Raw genomic sequence first — 19,742 nt, forward strand, 5'->3', positions numbered from 1 at the left:
TTAGGAAATTTTCATTTTGAGGTGAACTAATCCTTTAAAGTCATTAGTAAAGCATTTTACTTCCATAATGTGGTGTAATTTCGAGTGAACATGATATTCAACAGTATTTATTGAATAGGAAATGTGGCCGTTTGAGAAGCATGGAAAATTATTAAAATAAAAGTTTGTTAAAGTTTTAAAATAACTGATAAGGTCATGAATGTGTATTACGAAAGCAAAGGTAAATTTGAATTTTATTAGGCATAATAATGTCTATTTTTCCAGTAACACTTTACAATAAGGTTAATTAGTTAACATTAGGTAATGTATTAACTAACATGAACTATCAATGAGCAATACATTTGTTGCAGTATTTATAAGGGGTTCAAGCACAAAGTGCTGAAATCCTATTGAAATTGTAAGGATTGGTAAAACGCATCATGCAGACCAAACCGTAAGTGCTAGAGACGTGAAACCTGGCCAGATGGTAGGCCTCAATTTGGGGAGAACCCATCAGAGTATGACCCACATTGGCCTATAGGTGGTGCTAAAGCAACCAAAAGTACTAAATCGCTCATAACTCCTAGACCGTTTGACTTAGATTCAAGGTCTTTACACCACTGTGATACTCAAGACGGACAAAATGTATATCTCCGATTTCGATTTAGGAAATTATCTGCTATGTAGAATTTTGTCCAAACCTTCCTTTGCGAACCAGTCCCTGTTTTTTTGCCCGATCGAAACAAACCAGTCTAGGACAGTTCTCTGGACTCTCTAGATCAATAATTATCAAAAAAAGTTAAAATTTGGCATTTGGTTGGCTATAACAGGGTCATTTATAAAATGGGCACGGCAAAATATAGTCAAAAGCCTATAAATCCTATACGAAAATTCAGAACTTCACAAAAATTGTTGAGCATATGTCACATAACATCCTTAAAAAGCATGCCAAATTTTATGGAGATCGGACCATAGGTGGCGCTATTACTGTTAAAAATCTTTGAAAACCATGTATTTCCTATGGTAAATTGCCTGTATTGGCTGTAAATGGTCTTTCCCATCTATGATGTCACTGGTTAAATGCTTGGTAAATAGAACTTAATGTCTTTGCTTATGTGCTTAAAGGCCTTGAATGCTTGAACCCCGATAAATGCTGCTTGCAGCTTTAATTATATTTGTTAATGTTAGTTAATACAAATTCAGCTGTTTATTGTTTGTTCATGTTAGTTCCCTGCATGAACTAATGTTAACAAATACAACATATGATTTTAATAACGTATTAGTAAATGTTGAAATTAACATAAACTAAGATTAATAAATGCTGTAGAAGTATTGTTCATTCTTAGTTCATGTTAAAACTAAAGTGGTTAACAAATGTTAACTAATGAGCCTTATTGTAAAGTGTAACGAAATCAATCAAACGTATACATTTATGTCTCCCTGATAAAGTGTTGTCTATGCCCCGCAATGTCTAGTTAAAAAAAAAAAAATAATAATAAAAAAAATATTCTAAGAAATGAGTTAATTTTTACCCCAAGTGAGGTATCATCCCACTTCTGTCCAGATCCAAAGAGAACCCATTCATTTCTGATGCCCTAAATACGAATGCCATTAGGGTCATTTCCAGCCCATGTTATCTTCTGTAAATGCTCCTAAAGATCCTCCACATATCCTCCTTCATCACATTCTTCTGGAGGCCAGAACCTCAGACTGTTCCACAATTCATTTTCTGCTTTTGTTGTCCAAACCATTCAATGAAATGTAACACACTGTGGTCATATTGTCCTTAGTACCTCCTGTTATGGTTTCCCCCAACAAGCTGTGTAGCTTAACAATGTAGTGAATCTTTTTTTAAAACGTACTTTACCCCTGATGAACTAGCCGTGGAACATGCAGCTCTGACACTTTATAGGACATTTACTTTAATGGAAAATTAGAGATAATACAAACATTAACTGTGCTTAAATGGGTATCACAATTCAATCAGGAGAGGCTAATGCTGCAAGGTCATACAGGACATGAAGTCCATATAAGAGTAAGAAAAAGTGCATTAGTGGGCCGCTCTATGCTGACCTTCTTTATAGCATTTTAAGTCTTTATGGAATAATAGTATGTATTAAATCTGAACTTTTTGTGAAATATAATAGTGATGACAAAGCTAAAGTATAATGTTTATTTAATGACTAAAATCAAGAGAATAAGCAAATACATGCTTCTATATATTATGTACCCTTGTGAAAAAGTACACTTAGCACACTATTAAAAGGTGTACTTATTACAAAAATAACTTTAAAGTGCCCCTATTATGTTTTTTCGAATGTAGTGTGTAATACAGCTGTTTGTGAATGTTAAAGGTCTGCAAAGTTTTAAAGATCAAAATGCACTTCAAATAAAGTTATTGTTTCCTAAGAGTCGCATTTAGCAATTCCAGTATCACTTCCTGTTACAAACCTACATAATAATGTAAAAAAATAGCATAATGTCGACATGGTGAGAAGATGCTGTTCACTTTTAAAGGGAACTCGAGCTGCGTTGAGACGCGGTGGGAATGCTCTGCGTGATTGCGTCGTGAAGCACGTGTATAATCAGTCCAATGGAAGAACGAGACGTCACCGGCGGTGACGTCATAGACCAGGAAGCTATAAAGCACACCAGAAATCAGACCGCGACAGCTTCTGTTGCCTTCAGCAAGCGCTCTCTGTATACTGTCCTTGTCTATTTATTCTTGTCTGTCACAAGCACATTATCTATCTATATATATATATTATGGCGAAACAAGAATTCAAGCGTTGTGTTGTCCCTTGCCCTCGTTTCATCACGGGTGGGGACACACATCAGCTTTGTGTTGCTTGTTTGGGAGTGGAGCATGCCCAGTCAGTTCTGGAGGGAGCTGACTGTGAGCATTGCGAGAAGCTGTCCGTGAGGACGCTCCGCTCTCGCCGGGCGTTCTTTGAGGAGGACGGTTCGGTTCGCGCTCCCCGGGGTGCGGGTCCCGCTGCTGCCGAGGCACAGCCAAGGCTTTCATCTTGGGGTTCGCATATGGATCTAGTAGCGGGGCTTGAGACGGGCCCAGCCCTTTCTCAACCCTTACCTGCTGGCTCCGGTGCCTCTGCCCAGGAAGGAGCCCGCGCTGCGGCTTCTCCTTCCCAGGTTGGGGCACCATTATTGCGGCTATCCAGTTCTGAGGATCTGGATGTCGTCAGTGTTGATATGGGGGATGTTGAGTTTTCGCCAGCTCATGCCTCCGATAATGATGAGGAGCTTATGGAGGTTTTATCTCGTGCTGTAGCTAGATTAAATATTGAATGGCCAGCCGATGATTCTTTGAGTGTTACTAGAAAAAAGTTTATTAGATGAAAGATTTTTACCATCTAAAACACAGCCTCCACGTCGGGGACTCCCGTTTTTTCCCGATCTCCACAATGAGGTTTCGAGATCGTGGAATAAACCGGCGTCATTCAGAGTATTTAACCCACAAACTTCCTGTTACAGTAATGTTTTGGGTGCATCTGATTATGGTTATGTTAAGGTGCCTCGGGCTGAAGAGACGCTCGCGAGCTATCTCTCTCCCGAGTCATCGTCATCATTAAAAACCCCGACGTTACCCACCAAGCCATTAAAATCTACAAATTCGCTGGTGGGTAAAGCTTATTCGGCAGCAGGTCAGGCTGCGTCATGTCTGCACACTATGTCTATACTGCAGGCATACCAGGCTGATCTGCTGAAGGATATCGATGAACGTGAGGAAGTCAGCGCTGACGCAATTCGAGAATTGCGTCGCGCAACAGACCTGTCTCTCCGGGCCACCAAGGAGACGGCCAAATCAGTGGGCCGTTCTATGGCAGCCCTGGTGGCCACGGAGCGGCATCTTTGGTTAAATCTGTCTGATATAAAGGATAAAGATAGGTCTGTTCTTCTGGACGCGCCACTGTCACCTTCAAGTTTGTTCGGCGACGCTATCAACTGTGTCGTCGATAGGTTTCAAGAAACGAAAAAACAATCGGCTGCGTTCCAGAGGTTTCTTCCTCGACGTTTCAATATCCCCGAGACTGCTGGGCGAAAAATGATTATTAAATCCGAGCAGTCTCACCCGAGTACAAGCTCCTCACAGCACAGAGTGCATCAAAAACAGAGCGTCGCCACTCGGGCTCCTCCACAATCTGGGGAATCTGGGTGGCGGTCGCAGTCCAGGCCAGCTAGGGGTAGGCAAGATCTGAGGACTGTCATCTCTAAGAAGGCTTGGGCTAAGAAGAAGTCCTGACGCCCAAGGCGTCAGGCTTCTGAGGGTGGTCCCCTCCGAGGAGGGACGATTTCGAGAAATCGTTCATCCTCGGCACCCTCTGGGGGGCGATTCTCTGAGGAGAGTCGCAGCGCTGCCACATCGGTTGTTCCCTGCCGGTTCGCCGCTTCAGGGCACCGAGGTGTCAGCGTCCCCATACGATTCTCCGAGGAGGATCGTAGAACGGTCAGTTCGGTTGTTCCCTGCCGGTTCGCCGCTTCAGGGCACCGAAATGTCCGTACAACCGAATCCCGAGGCCAGTCTCAAGAGACTGGTCCCCTTAGTAGAATTTCTGGCAGCGTGGAAACTACTGCCAAATATTTCTCAGTGGGTCCTGCATATAATAGAAAAGGGTTACAGAATTCAGTTCGGTTCTCGTCCGCCCAGATTTCAAGGGGTCCTTCCCACAGTGGTGGACCCAAGGCAGGTTGGGTCATGGAACTAGAAGTACTGACGCTTCTGCAAAAAGGGGCTATAGAAAGGGTTTCTCCTCCCAGCAGAGAGTCAGGGTTTTACAGCCGTTACTTCATCGTTCCCAAGAAGGATGGGGGGTTGCGTCCTATTCTAGATCTGCGTCAGTTAAACAGCAGAGTTCAGAAACTCAAGTTCAAGATGCTTACGTACACTCAAACAGATTGTATCACAGATTCAGTCCGAGGACTGGTTTGTCACAATAGACTTGAAGGACGCTTACTTTCATGTATCCATTCATCCTCATCACAGGAAGTTCCTGAGGTTTGCTTTCGGGGGCGAAGCATACCAATATCGGGTCCTTCCATTCGGCCTAGGTTTATCACCCCGCACCTTTACGAAATGCGTGGATGCAACGCTGGCTCCTCTGAGACTCCAGGGCATTTGCGTATTAAACTATATCGACGACTGGTTGATCCTGGCTCGTTCCGAGCAGTTGGCAGTTCGGCATCGAGATGTCGTTCTGTCTCACTTAAAAAGGTTGGGGTTGCGGCTAAACACCAAGAAGAGTGTGCTCCTCCCAGCCCAGAGGACCACTTTTTTAGGGGTGATGTGGGATTCGACAACTATGCAAGCACGATTGTCTCCAGCTCGTATTTCTGCGATTCTCACAGCCGTAAATATGGTAAAACTAGGCCAGTCACTCACTGTGAAACAGTTCCAGAGACTGGTGGGTCTCATGGCAGCTGCGTCCAACGTAGTTACTTTTGGCCTTCTGCACATGAGACCCCTGCAGTGGTGGCTCAGGACCAAGGGGTTTTCTCCGAGGGGAAATCCGTTTCGCATGATCAAGGTCACGCGGCAATGCCTACGTGCCTTGGTCATGTGGAAGAAACCTTGGTTCCTCGCCCAAGGCCCAGTATTGGGGGCTTCTTGTCGACGCGTAACGCTATCGACGGATGCTTCCCTCACAGGCTGGGGGGCGGTCATGAGTGGCCGCTCGGCGACAGGTGTCTGGCAGGACCATCAGCTTTCGTGGCATATAAACCGACTAGAGATGATGGCGGTATTTCAGGCTCTCAAATACTTCCTGCCAGACCTGAGAGGCCATCATGTGCTCGTCCGCACAGACAACACATCGGTGGTCTCTTACATCAACCATCAGGGGGGTCTGAGGTCCCTATTATTATGCAAACTGGCTCATCAGATCCTCCTATGGGCCCAGGGAAAATTACTGTCACTCAGGGCAGTTTATATTCCAGGGTATTTGAATGTGGGAGCAGATATCCTGTCAAGACAGGGGCTGAGGCCCGGGGAGTGGAGACTTCCCTAGTGGGAGAACTATGGTCAAGCTCAGATAGATCTTTTCGCATCTTACGATACAACCCATTGTCCGCTTTGGTTCTCCCTCACATATCCAGCTCCTCTCGGACTGGACGCTATGGTACAGGAGTGGCCGAGGCTGCACCTGTACGCATTCCCCCCGATATCATTGCTTCCGGGAGTTCTGGAGAGGGTTCGCCGGGAGGGGGCTCATCTATTATTAGTAGCCCCGCACTGGCCGACCCGAGTGTGGTTCTCGGACCTAGTGTCCCTTCTGCACGGCTCTCCCATGGAGATTCCTGTCAGGGGGGACTTGTTATCTCAAGCAGGGGGCACGATATTTCACCCTCGCCCGGAGTTGTGGAAACTGTGGGCTTGGCCTCTGAGGGGGCCCAGCTCTTAGAATCCGGTCTCTCGACTGAGGTCGTTGAGACCATCCTTCAATCCAGAGCTCCTTCCACGAGAAAACTATATTCATTGAAATGGAAATTGTTCTCTACATGGTGTGGAGAACGTTTTTTAAATCCTGCTAACTGCCCGGTTGGTACAGTTCTCGATTTCCTTCAAGACCGTTTCTCTGCTGGATTATCTCCCTCCACCTTAAAGGTGTACGTAGCGGCTATATCTGCTTATCGCTCCCCTTTGGGGGCTTCTTCTCTTGGGAGAGATCCTCTTATTACTCGTTTTCTCCGTGGTACACTGAGGCTTAGGCCTGCATTGCACTCTAGAGCACCGGCTTGGGATTTGGCCATTGTACTTGAGGGTCTGGCCCTGGCTCCCTTCGAGCCTATTGAAGAGGTTTCAGAGAAGTTCCTTACACTAAAAACTCTATTTCTTCTCGCTATTTCTTCTATCAAGAGAATTGGAGATCTGCAAGCCCTGTCGGTGGCTCCTTCATGTTTGGAATTTGCACCTGGTATGGTGAAAGCATTTTTACACCCTAGGCCGGGTTACATTCCTAAGGTCCCCACTAATGTGGCGGGGCCTATTGTGCTGCAGGCTTTTTGCCCTCCACCTTTCGTTACCCCAGATCAGGAAGGTCTCAATCTGTTATGTCCCGTTAGGGCTTTGGATGCCTACGTTCACAGAGCTGCCCTGTGGCGTAGATCAGAGCAGTTATTTGTCTGCTTCGGTTCAACCAAGAAAGGTTGCCCTGCATCTAGACAGGTAATGAGCAAGTGGGTAGTTGAGGCTATCTCACTTGCTTATGAAGCGGCCGGACAGCTCTCACCTATGGCTGTCCGCGCCCATTCTACTAGGAGTATGGCTGCCTCTAAGGCTTTAATTTCAGGGGTTTCCCTGCAGGACGTTTGTAATGCGGCAGGCTGGTCCTCACCGCATACATTTGTCAGATTCTACGACCTAGACCTCTCCACTCCCGGGGCTAGGCTGCTTGTTTCTTAGTGTGCGCAAGGACTCCACACAGAACGGGCATTTCTCATTATGGCGTAGTGGACATGGGGTTCCCACCGCGTCTCAACGCAGCTTGAGTTCCCTTGAAAGGGAACGTCTCAGGTTACGTATGTAACCCTGGTTCCCTGAGAGGGAACGAGACGCTGCGTTCTCCTGCCATACTTCCTGCATGCCCTGATCGACTTGCTTCAGGCCTTTTCAGAAGCTGTCGCGGTCTGATTTCTGCTGTGCTTTATAGCTTCCTGGTCTATGACGTCACCGCCGGTGACGTCTCGTTCTTCCATTGGACTGATTATACATGTGCTTCACGACGCAATCACGCAGAGCGTTCCCACCGCGTCTCAACGCTGCGTCTCGTTCCCTCTCAGGGAACCAGGGTACATACGTAACCTGAGACGTTTTCTGAGCTGCGAATCCACTTTGCACGCACTTTCAAAGGACGAGGACTCAAATTGATATGGTAAAATCAACACCATTTTTACAGTTAGTATCACTGTGTGTACACGTGCTGAGGAGCTGAAAATTCAGATATGGTAATATGCATTTGGTTTCCAATTTGTGCTGTAGGCAGTAGACCAATCACAACAGACTGGGCTGTCTAACCAATCAGAGCAGAGCAGGCTCGTGGAAAGGAGGTTTTTTTTTTAAGGGGTTTTTTTTTTTTACCATTGATATATGTAAACCTATTGTAAAATGTACAAAGAACTTTTTTTAAAGACCTTTAAAACAAAATTTGAAACCTTTAGTATAGCATGATAGGGGCACCTTAAAAGAATATACTTTATTGCAATCTGAAAGTAGTGTTTTCAGACACTTAAATGCATGTTAATTACAAATTAATGAAAATGTACTATAGTTAAATTTATATTAAGTGCAGTTAGCTGATTTTTAGAGTGTTTTGACTTAAATAGGACTTTATGTATCTGTACTGCTGAATGTACTGACAAGCATTTATGATCAACTAAAATATGCTATAATGTAATTTCTATTGAAACTTGTATTTATATTATTATTAATATATATATATATATATATATATATATATATATATATATATATATATATATATATATATATATATATATATTAACTATAAATATACTAAAGAATAACACACTACATTTACAATTATAATCAAGAACTTTGTGCTTTATCTGCAAGTATAGTTTTTCTAAATTATACTTTTAAGAATTGAAGTACATTGAAGTACAAATGCACATTCAGTACAATTGAAGACACTTCTTTTTCACAAGTTCTGGAGGCTCAGAATATTTAAATTGTATAATAGTGTGTATCAAAAAAGCAACCACTCTATTTAGAAAAATGTCGGTGTCTAGTCTAGTTAAAATATATATTTTAGGAAAAAATATATTGTTTTAATAATATTGACACAATGTATATAATTATTCCAAACAGAAATTCATTTAGAATGAACAACTTTTTGTATATGCCCACAACAGTGTGTCAAAAATGTTAAGTTGCTATTTGTTATTTTGGTTTAGCACTAATTGAAGCCCATGAGGAACAGATGAATTCTAGCTAACTGTTCAGTCTCTGTAGCCCAGCCTTTGACTCTGTCGCCCACTATCCAATCTGCTACCTAAAACCTATCCAGCCTTATTGTTTTTTTAAGCGTTGATTCTGAAATGGCAAAGATCTCAGCAGGTTCCACCTCATCTGTCATATTAGCAAAGTACAAGTTGTGACATTTAATAACATTGTGGTCCGTGAGTCATCCAGAATGTGTGTGTGCACTATAGTGTATATATATTGTGTGTGTGTGTGTGTGTGTGTGTGTGTGTGTGTGTGTGTGTGTGTGTGTGTGTGTGTGTGTGTGTGTGTGTGTGTGTGTGTGTGTGTGTGTGTGTGTGTGTGTGTGTGTGTGTGTGTGTTGTCTGGAGCAGCATATCTATTTCTCAGAGGCATCAATCTCAAAACTCTCAGAGATTACAATGTGTCATTCTCCGACTGTAAGTCGTTCTCAATATCTCATTCTACCCATTCCTAGGATTAAGATTTGTATCAAGCAAGATAATTATTACAAAGACTGTGACCAAAATGATAACAACACTGCAAGTTCTACGGGTACCTGAAGAGTTTGAGGGTGACCGTTCCATAGACCGTGGCAAACCCGAGCAGACGAACCCATCGCAGCAGGATACAGCGGAAAACACTCGGCTGGAAGTACAGAATCACCACCTGGAAAACAATAAGCAACCACTCAAATAGAATATGCATGTATTTTAATAACTGGGTGTCTATTTATTCTGACGAGAAGGAAATGTTTGCTACAAGATCCCTGCTGTTTTGTCCTTGACTGATGGTTAAAGGATAAAAAAGTAAATTAAAGTTTAATATCTGAAGGTAAAATGTGTCATTTCAGAATTGCTAGAAGCACAAAATGGAACTGAAAAAAAAATACAATTTTCGGTCACATTTTAAGGTCAAATTCTCACTATTAACTAACTATTAACTAAGACTTTTCCCTCAATAAACTCCTAATTACTGCTTATTAATGGTTAGTATGTTGTTAAGTTTAGGTATTGGGTAGGAATAAGGGATGTGTGGTCATGTTGGTGCTAATGGTTGTTACGCTTATTCTCCACTGTGTTCTCTTTGATTATTAAAAGATGTTTCATTTTGACCACTCCTTCGCCGTGCGCTTCCCTGATACAGCCACGATCGTGACAATTAGTTTATACATTTATATTAAATGCAATTACATGATCTTAAACATGCTTTATTTCACCCACTAACTGACTTTACCTGTGTACTTTAATAAAAATATATTATATTATAAAAACATAATGATTTAAAATATAGGCTTTTCATTTTACATTAAAAGTCAAATGCAAATTATTGCAAAGCTCATTTTTTGAACTTTTTAACTCTTTGCAAGTACAGTTTTTTTAAAAATATACTTTTAAGATTCGAAGTATACAAGTGCACACTCAACACTATTAAGTGCACTTTGTCACAAGGAGGAGATTTTTAGCAACTAATGGCTTACATTTTTTACTCATTGAAACCATGCATCAACCCCATCCTCAAAATTACATGATTTTTTTTTTTTTTGGTGCACATACTGTCTACCAGACATTATCAAAAAAGAATACCGTAACTGAATAATCACTATCACGCATTACAAAGACTGGTTTAATATGCTGGGATAGAATAAAGTATTTTAACTATTCAATCAAATTAATTACATGTGCTGATTAAATAATTGCTATTATTAACATATATTAATATTTGCTGAAAAAAGCCCAACATTAAGATAATGAAAATACATCATTGTGGCAGATGAAACATTGTTGTGACTGTTGTGTCACATCTCGCTGTTTTTTCAGCATCTAGCGTCATGATCGTGCCACATTTTTAAGATGCTGTAAAACTGTCTTGAGACCACTGCATTGTGTTCAATTCTGTTATGCTTCGTCAATTTTATAGCGGTATTTTTTCAATTAAATTATTTTATTAACTGTAATCAGTTATCTTTTTAACTGATTACACTAAAATTAAATGTGGAATATACACGCCCTAATTGTAACACTGAAAAATACACACAACATATTTACTGTCTAATTTGTGCAAGGAACCAATGGATTACTAACATCCTGTCAACAGCTTGTTTTTCTTTTTCTGGGGACACATGAAAGTGCATAAATCAGAAATTCGCTTTTCATTTCTCTGCTCATCACTTACATCAAGCCTTCAACCTATAAAAAAATACAAATAATCTCTTTGATGTGACTGTGATGTGCGCTTCCATTGATCTATACATCCATGATCCTTATCTGCCACCGTTCTCCAAACAAACCCGTCAGAGGCCATGGAATCTAACAGAGAATTCCAGCGCATCACAGCACTTCCGTTGCATCCACAGAGAGAAAGAGAGAGAGACACTAAAGGTGAACTCTAATTGAAGCAGAATCTCACAGCTGTGCCGCCAGAACCCCCCCTCTGTCCCCCGCGCACTGGCCTCCGCTCAATCTCTCTATGTGCAAACAGCCATGCGACGATGCTCTGTGTAATCTATTAACAACAGTCTGCTCACTTCTCAGGAAGCTCTATTATTAAATTGATTATGGAAAAATGATTCAGAGCAGATGAATTGCTCCAGCACAGACTCTTCTGTCATAATTAAGTTGAGAAAAACTAATGACAGAGTCTAAGATACATCCGTAGGGGGCTCATGCAGACCCCCTCAGCTCCCTAACACATGAGATGACACTAATCTTAAAGGATGGCATGAGCGAATAGTGAAGTTACACATCATCATATATTTATTTCTGCTATTGAAATTCAAAATGAGAAGCAGTTCGGCATTTGCAGCTCATTTAGTGTTGCACAATGGACATATTTTGTAAGAAAAATGGTTGGACTTTATTTTATCCATTGAGAATTGTAAAAAGTTGTTTCATTTCGATATAAGATCATCTAAAAGCCCTAAACATACAATAAACTCAACATTCAAAATAGAAATAATGATATTTTTGTGATTAATAAAAACATGTGAATGCAGGTTTACAGAAGACAACTTTGTAATGTCAGGTGCATATAAGCTTATTTTGTAACAGAAAACACATAATAAAACTCATCTTGTGTTTTTCAGTCACACATCTGAACCTCAAACAGCTTAGACACTGACTTTGAGTTGTTTGTCAGTTTGAATCCTTCAGTTACATTCAATTGCCCTTACGTTGACAAGGTTTAAAAAAAGTAATAATAGACAATATAATATATAAAACCACAAGAAGACCTTTTATCAGCCTTAAAAGAAAATATATGACAGTATTTTTCAAAGCATTGTGTCATTGTGGCTGCAAGTCTTTCAATTGCATTTACATACGTCACCAGCATGTGTCCCCTGTGTTTTGAGCGCTTTGGCACAGTAAATCATTTTGTGAAGTAAATGGTTGAAGTGATTCAAAGTTGGTTTCCTGTTTCAAAAAGCTTTGTTTCTTCCATCACAATAGCTCCTTGTCAATTGTCAGTACTATTTTATGGCTTCTTTTTCTTTCATTTAAAGGGTTAGTTTACCTAAATATGAAAAATATCCCATAATTTATCCCATAATAAAAGCCAAAAACTCTGAGTCAATCGGAGTTATATTACAAAATAAATTGGCTCTTCTAAGCTTTGTAATGGGAGTGAATAGTAGTAACTGAGATTTTGAAGCCCAAAAAGCGCAATCATCCATCATAAAAGTAATCCATATGGCTCTAGGGGGTTAATAAGGGCCTTCTAAAGCAAAGTGATGCATTTTTGCAAGAAAAATATCCATATTTTTTACTTTATTAAACTAGAATCACTGGCTTCTGTGGGCAAGTCGAGTTGTGGCTGAAGAGTGACCCTTGACCTGACGCACAACGTAATGACGAATGAAGAACCGCAGAGGATACAGCAAAACAAAACACGAATTAGAAGTCTAAAATTATAATATTTAAAGAGAAATGTCAGAGGAGCTTGAGATTGTTGCCTACACTACTCCTTTAGCCTACGTCATACGCTAGAACTCGACTGTCTTACATTTGAATTATGGATATTGTCTTAGAAAAACGCACTACTTCATTTCAGAAAGCCTATAGAGCTCATTAATTTCAGAGCCAGGCGATTACTGCCAGCAATTTGAGCCAATTGACATGCCAAAGGCGCTGGGGTCCTGTCCAGGAGCCCGTGGCAGCATGTCCATTGCATATGGCACCCCACCCCTTGGAGGAGGCATCTGTTGATACAACAATGTGCCTGGAAACTCATTCTAAGGGCACTCCGGCCAGTAGAAAACTGAGGTTCGTCCACGGGGTGAGGGTCTGACAGCAGGTCGGATTTACTGCTACTCGGAACGTGCCTAATTGCCATGCCCACCTCGGGATTCGATCGCAAAGCCAGAGCTGAAGCGGTCTCATATGAAGCAATCCCAGCGGCGTGACTGCGGATGCCATATGCCCCAGGAGCCTCTGAAATAACTTCAGTGGAACCGCACTCTTGTCCTCGAACTGTCTCAGGCAGGTCAGCAGTGACTGCGTGCACTCGCTCGTAAGCTGCGCACACATGGCGACCGAGTCGATTTCCATACCCAGAAAAGAGATCCTCTGCACAAGGGAGAGTTTGCTCTTTTGCCAGTTGACCTGAAGGCCCGGAGGTGCCGGAGCACTAGGTCCCTGTGTTCGCAAACCTGGTCTCGAGAGTGAGCTAGGATCAGCCAGTCATTGAGATAGCTCAGGATGCGAACCCAGTGTTGCCGTGGCGGCACAAGGGCTGCCTCGACGACCTTCGTGAAGACGCGAGGAGACAGGGCTAGCCTGAATGGGAGAACCATGTACTGATATGCCCGCCCCTCGAAAGCAAACCGTAGAAACTGTCTGTGTCGAGGAAGAATGGAGACATGAAAGTAAGCGCCCTTCAGGTCGATCGCTGCAAACCAAACCTGTGTCCGCACACATTTGAAAATGCGTTTGGCTCTGAGCATCTTGAACGGAAGCCTGTGAAGTGATTCAAGACGCGGAGTTCCAGGATTGGCCGTAACCCACCGGTCTTCTTGGGTACAATGAATTAGGGGCTGTAGAAGCCGGACTTCATTTTGGCTGGAGAGACGATCTCGATCGAACCTTATGCCAGTAAGCTAGCGACCTCCGCACGCATGACTGTTGCATTGCCACCGACCATTGTGTAACTGACTCCCCGGAAGCAGGGCGAGCAGACTGAGGAATCTGTGCCGACGGCTGGGTGGAGGCAGCAGTAGGCCGTTGGGGCAGAATTTGTTTTATAGCCTCAGTTTGCTTCTGGGCAGTCGAGAACTGATGGGCGAAGTCCTCGACCACTCCGCCGAAGAGGCCAGCCTGGGATATGGGAGTGTCGAGGAAACGGGTTCGCTCGGCATCTCTCATATCAGCCAGGTTGAGCCACAAATGTCTCTCCTGGACCACGTTAGTGAACATAACCTGGCCCAGGGACCGTGCGGCCATCTTTGTCGCCTGGAGAGCGCTGATCGGTGGCGACCACGCAGCTCATCAAAGAGCCCTAGATCAGTCCCGCCCTCGTGCCTGAGCATCCGTGCTTGATATATTTGCAGGATGGCCATGGCATGCAAAGAGGCGGCGGCCTGCTCCGCAGCTCTATAGGATTACACAACGAGAACCTACAGGCTTTAGAGGGGTGCTTTGGGTCACCCCAGGAGGAAGCGTTCTGAGGACACATCTACATCGCAACAGAACGTTCCACCGAGGGAACCCCAGTGTACCTTTTGGCCGCGGCCCCATCGAGGGGAGGAAAGGCGGAGGAGGTTATGACCTCCTAATGCACTTCCGGGAAGAATGGTATTGGGGGGCGAGCCCCCAAAAACCAATCATCCAGCCGTGAGCGCTCAGGACAGGGCGGAGGGTTCCACTCTATCCCAATGCTCGCGGCTGCCCGGGAAAGCATGTTGCTGGCACATCCAATGCTGGCACATCCAAGGGCGGCAACACAGCCTAATCATCATCTCCCGAGGACTCGAGCCCACCTTGTGATGCAGGAATGGACATAGTGTCCTCGTCTGGAGCGGCAAAAGAAACACGGGGAACGTTCGAAGACGGTCCCGGGGCTCAATCGAAACACTCGCGGGTTGTGGCACGCAAGAGGGGGGTGTGGGCCAGGGAAGTATCGTCGGCGCTTTGTTCCACACCGTCACCCTCAGGTCGCCCTGACCACCAGCCGAAGTGCCACCTCTCGTGGAGGGGGTAGATCGGGGTGTGGATGAGGTGACTCTCACTCTAGTGAGGTCAATGAGTCTCGACCGCAGTGTTGCGATGGTCATGTTCCCGCAATGAGAACATCTACAAAAGCTGCCTTAGCGTGATCTAAGCCCAAACACGCAAGGCAGTGTTTATGCCCATTAAACTGAGAAATAGTCCGACAGCAACCAGAAGTGCACGGGCGAGACATCTTTAAAAAGACGTGCCACGCGCAAGCTCTTTTGTGAGAGGGAAAACTTTGCAGATGCTGAAGCGACCAGGGAGAAACACATGACTGGCAAATCACTGTACAGATCAGCAGGCAATGTGAAACTCGCTGGGAATCGCCGTCACACCAACACCTGGAGAGAAGCTCGTCTCGAAGAGTGAAGAGAGATGATCTCAGAATGGCTTGTGGAGTGAAGAATGCTCTTGGCTCCAAAGTGAAAACATAACTGCACGTTGCCAGCGTCCTTCCTTATATACACACGAGGTGGAGCAGAGTTACGGTGGGGCGGAGTTACGCTATGCAAATTCTGAAGACCCATGGCATTTTCTTACTGGGGCAGGCCCACCTCAGGTTGATCAAGCCTGGGTGTGTGTCCCGCGGTTAGCTGTTCGCCTTAGCAGCCCAGGTGGTGTCGCTCCTCTTCAGCCACAGCCAATGGCTCGTCCTTTCAGAGGTGTTCGCCAGTTCTTTGATAGCTTGTCTGTAACCCTGCCACCTGACTCCAACTTCCCTAAAGAGCTTCGCTGTTGTACTGGCTACAAAGCCCCTACACCCCACCTCCACCGGACGCACCCTTATTTTCCAACCTCTGTCCTCTGCCTCTGCCTCAACTATTAGCACTAATGGTCTCTACAATCTTCTTGGGCTTACAATGCTTGTGAATCAGTTCCAGTATAACAATGTAACTCTCTGCTTAATCACCATTGTATTGTAAGAGTTCTGAAAGAATGTTCCATTTCTTTTGCTGCAATTCTACTCCCCACCTCAAGGGGGAGCTATGGAGGTTTCTTTGGGAAGGGCTATCCTTTTAAGAGAGACAAGTAAGAGTGTTTAGAGAGGTATTGGCATGGCTTTGAGTGTTTGCTCAACTGAGCCGTATGCAAGAAACCCTATTAAGAGGAATCTTTTTGGTTCAACAGCTCAATGTTAGTTGTATATATTTTGTAATTCGATGTTTATTATCTGTGACAATTGCATATTTTGATTTGTATTTGTCTATTTGTTTAGAGGGTTCTCTTTTTACTTCATTCAATATGGACACTTCATCTGGACTATGTTGTGCTCTGATTCTACACCTTTGTTGATTACCCGGACTGGTGCTTGGTTATGATTTGAAACACTTTTTGTTGCATTTCTTACTCCGGGACTTCTAATGAACTTTTGGGATATTGGAACCGCTCGCTTCTAACCTGAACTACTTGTGATGTGGTGAGAAATTGACTATAATTCTGCCTGGACTCAAACATGTGATGAACTGAAATGTTCTAACATAATGAAGTTATGATTTTCTTTTTCTTTGGATGTGATGTTTTGCTGAGAATATTGCTGTTGTGTATATATCTATATTGTTTGGGTTATCTCACAAATACATAAATACACTTAACTCTACTCTTGGATGAATTGATCCCCTTTATTTAGTATGTGACCAAAACAAGAGTGTTACAGTATGATTAATCGTTCGAGAAATTATGGGAAGAGTTCCAGTATAACAATGTAGCTTTCTGCTTAATCACCATAGTATGATGAATTGTCAGAGAAATTAACTAGCTAGTCACAACAGTATCCAAACACCATAGTAACATGGATACATCTCAGTCGTTTGACCCACGTAGGTTCAACCTTACAGAACTGTCATTAATGACATCAAGTGGAGTAATAACTTCTACTAATCAATCTATTCAATTGCGAGATCACAATTAATGTCAGATCTTTATGGTTTATTCACTAACAAGAAACTAATACTGTTTGCAAAAATCTTTTGGATTTAAGGTTTTGGCAAACACTAAATTGTTGAACTGTTAGTAACAACAGAAATTGCAACCTTAGGGCCGGTGTGATGAAGAGATTAGTCTCACCATAGAGATGAGTCTCATCTTAGGACCCAAGCAATCTGATTGGTTCAAAGCACGTTTTATAGGTAATCGCTTAAGTGCCTGGTTACAAATCAGGCAAAATCACTTTATTATTAAGTCATTTGAACTACGTTACAACGACCATTCATGTTTTTTAACTTATATGTTTCATACTAGTATGTAACTGAAGCTATAGATTGTGATATTAAACATTTCTCGTTCTTAGTGTTTTTTTTTTTTTTGTTAGCTTACATTTACAATTAAATGACTATACAATAGCTGTCTGTCTTTCTGTAAAGCTGTGTGTACTGTGAAAAGCGCAATACAAATAAATATATTACTTTATTATATTAAGGTGGGACTCATCTCTTCACCACACTGGATTTACTAACAGCTTGTGCCAGCGCAAACCATCTTTTGTGTCAAAAACTATTGTCAGAATTTACTAAAGACAAGCCGTGAAAAATTAGTGCTGAAAAGGCGTGGATAGGATTATTTTTGCATATGCTTTTGTAGGAGTTTCCCTTTCAGACGCAAAATGTATGGGAGGGGAGTATTTAAACTAATCATGCAAGGTGATTTACTATGGTGTGTGCTAGTCAATTTACTGGTATTTGCACCATTATTTAACGCCCAAGAAAAGCATGTCTTAAACCAGATGCTAATTTGCTCTGTTCTTGGTAGATTGTGTTGCATTGGTTATCATGGAAGTTATCTGACTGTGTCTGTGTTCTTTAATTTATGCGTCGTCAGTAGATCGCGCACAGAACTTTCCACTCCCAATGCCGCTTTTTTGGAATTGCGTTCTCATGCTAATTTGCCCTGTTTAGTAAATCTAGCCCATAGTTTGATAACGATGCTTTCAGGAAACAGTTGATGGATACAAAGTCAATGTTTTTGGTTACCGACATTCTTAAAAATATCTTCCTTTGTGTTTAGCAGAAGAAAGAAATTCATACAGGTTTGAAACAACTTGAGGGTGAGTAAATGATGACAGAATTTTAATTTTAAGAGAACCTTTCCTTTAAGACAAGGCCGAACATATGGCCAAAAGGGGTGTTTCATAAAGGTATGGTAGCAAAAAAGGTTCAGAGAGCGTAAAAAGGGATGTGAAAAGCTAAACTCAGATAATTGTAATGACCCCTTTAAATGCACTTTTACCAGTGGGGCAGGAATGTGTTGTTTCAAAGATGTAGTGTGTGTGTGTGTGTGTGTGTGTGTGTGTGTGTGTGTGTGTGTGTGTGTGTGTGTGTGTGTGTGTGTGTGTGTGTGTGTGTGTGTGTGTGTGTGTGTGTGTGTGTGTGTGTGTGTGTGTGTGTGTGTGTGTGTGTGTGTGTGTGTGTGTGTTGTGCTTGTCAGGGGAGCATCCAGTCGGCTAGCTCTTAATTAGAACTGGGAGTACTACACGCCTCCAGCAGAACTCTCAACAGTTTTAACCAGTCACTGACAAACCATGCAAAACTAACACTCTACACCTTCTCATAAATATCTGATGCACAGTAAACAGCACTACTTTCAAAATTGACTGAATTGTTAGCATAATATTCATCTCAACTAAAGTGACATCACTGTTGAAAGATATGAAACTCTGTCAGGAGTAGTGTACTACAGGAGTGACTAGAACGTGTCAAAGGCCTTTTATGTGTCAGGACACAATTCATTACATAACACAAGTATGCACTGCATCTCAGTGTTATTGCAAAAGGAAGCAAGACCTAGCATTAACTGTCATCATCTATTCAGTTTCCCCTTTCAGGTCAACTAAAGCAGCAGTTTGAAGAGAAACTTGCTGAGCAAGTGAAAGTTAGTTGAACTGTCAACGGGTAACCTGAATAACATAACTGATGTAGTGACACAAACATTTAAAGGCAACTATGTTGCCCCCTTCAGCAATGAAGTTATTATCTGCCAGACCAATGAAAAGAAGCACATTAAATCTGTACACTCGCTTGCAGCACACAGCTGCATTTGTGTACTTAAAGTATATTCCAAGTATAGAATTCTTGCATAGTGCATATGTAACTGGTCCTACTCGACCCGCTCCGAGTGGGATTCAATTCGGCGGGCACACTAACAAGGACACTGAGAAAGACCGCACTTGCTAGAGTCAGTCGCTAGCGCTCCTTTTCAGGGCCAGGGGAGTGAGGTTTACACGGACAGCTCTTCTGGCCTACGTCCGTTACATATATTGTGTAGTATACACTGCATACTTTAAAATGCGCTCTATGCACGAACGCTGCTGACGTATTTCCGGTAGGATCTCAGCCAGCGTCTTTACTTCCGCATAGCGCGAAGTGTATAGCGGCACAACTTTAATAAAATTCATTTTCTTAGAAACGGAGACAACGATTTTAGAAACTGATTCGCTAGTCAGATTTCGCACGATATGAGAGAATACTCACCCTCAAAGTTGTCGATGTAGGTCGAAATATATAATTTAAAGCCCTTCTCTTTCTTACTCTTATGTGTGACAGCTAACTGCCTCACAGTGTTGTTAACATCATTCACGTCAACCGCAGGAAGTTTTTGTAAACAGCGAG

General features: G+C 42.8%; 1 protein-coding gene across 2 annotated transcripts in view; it reads right to left on the reverse strand.

The window, feature by feature from the left end:
- The window catches only part of gpr158a (G protein-coupled receptor 158a), a 112,964-nt gene that overhangs the window by 14,621 nt on the left and 78,601 nt on the right, over positions 1-19,742 (reverse strand). For both annotated transcript variants that reach the window (XM_077244232.1, XM_077244233.1), the window contains exon 6: positions 9,495-9,604. In XM_077244232.1, coding sequence (XP_077100347.1) covers positions 9,495-9,604 — 110 coding nt within the window. The remainder of the gene's footprint in view (positions 1-9,494; positions 9,605-19,742) is intronic.

The sequence above is a fragment of the Siphateles boraxobius genome, unplaced genomic scaffold, assembly GCF_051911475.1.
Source record: "Siphateles boraxobius isolate OS27281-9 unplaced genomic scaffold, OSU_SipBor_1 26, whole genome shotgun sequence".
Classification (NCBI taxonomy): domain Eukaryota; kingdom Metazoa; phylum Chordata; class Actinopteri; order Cypriniformes; family Leuciscidae; genus Siphateles; species Siphateles boraxobius.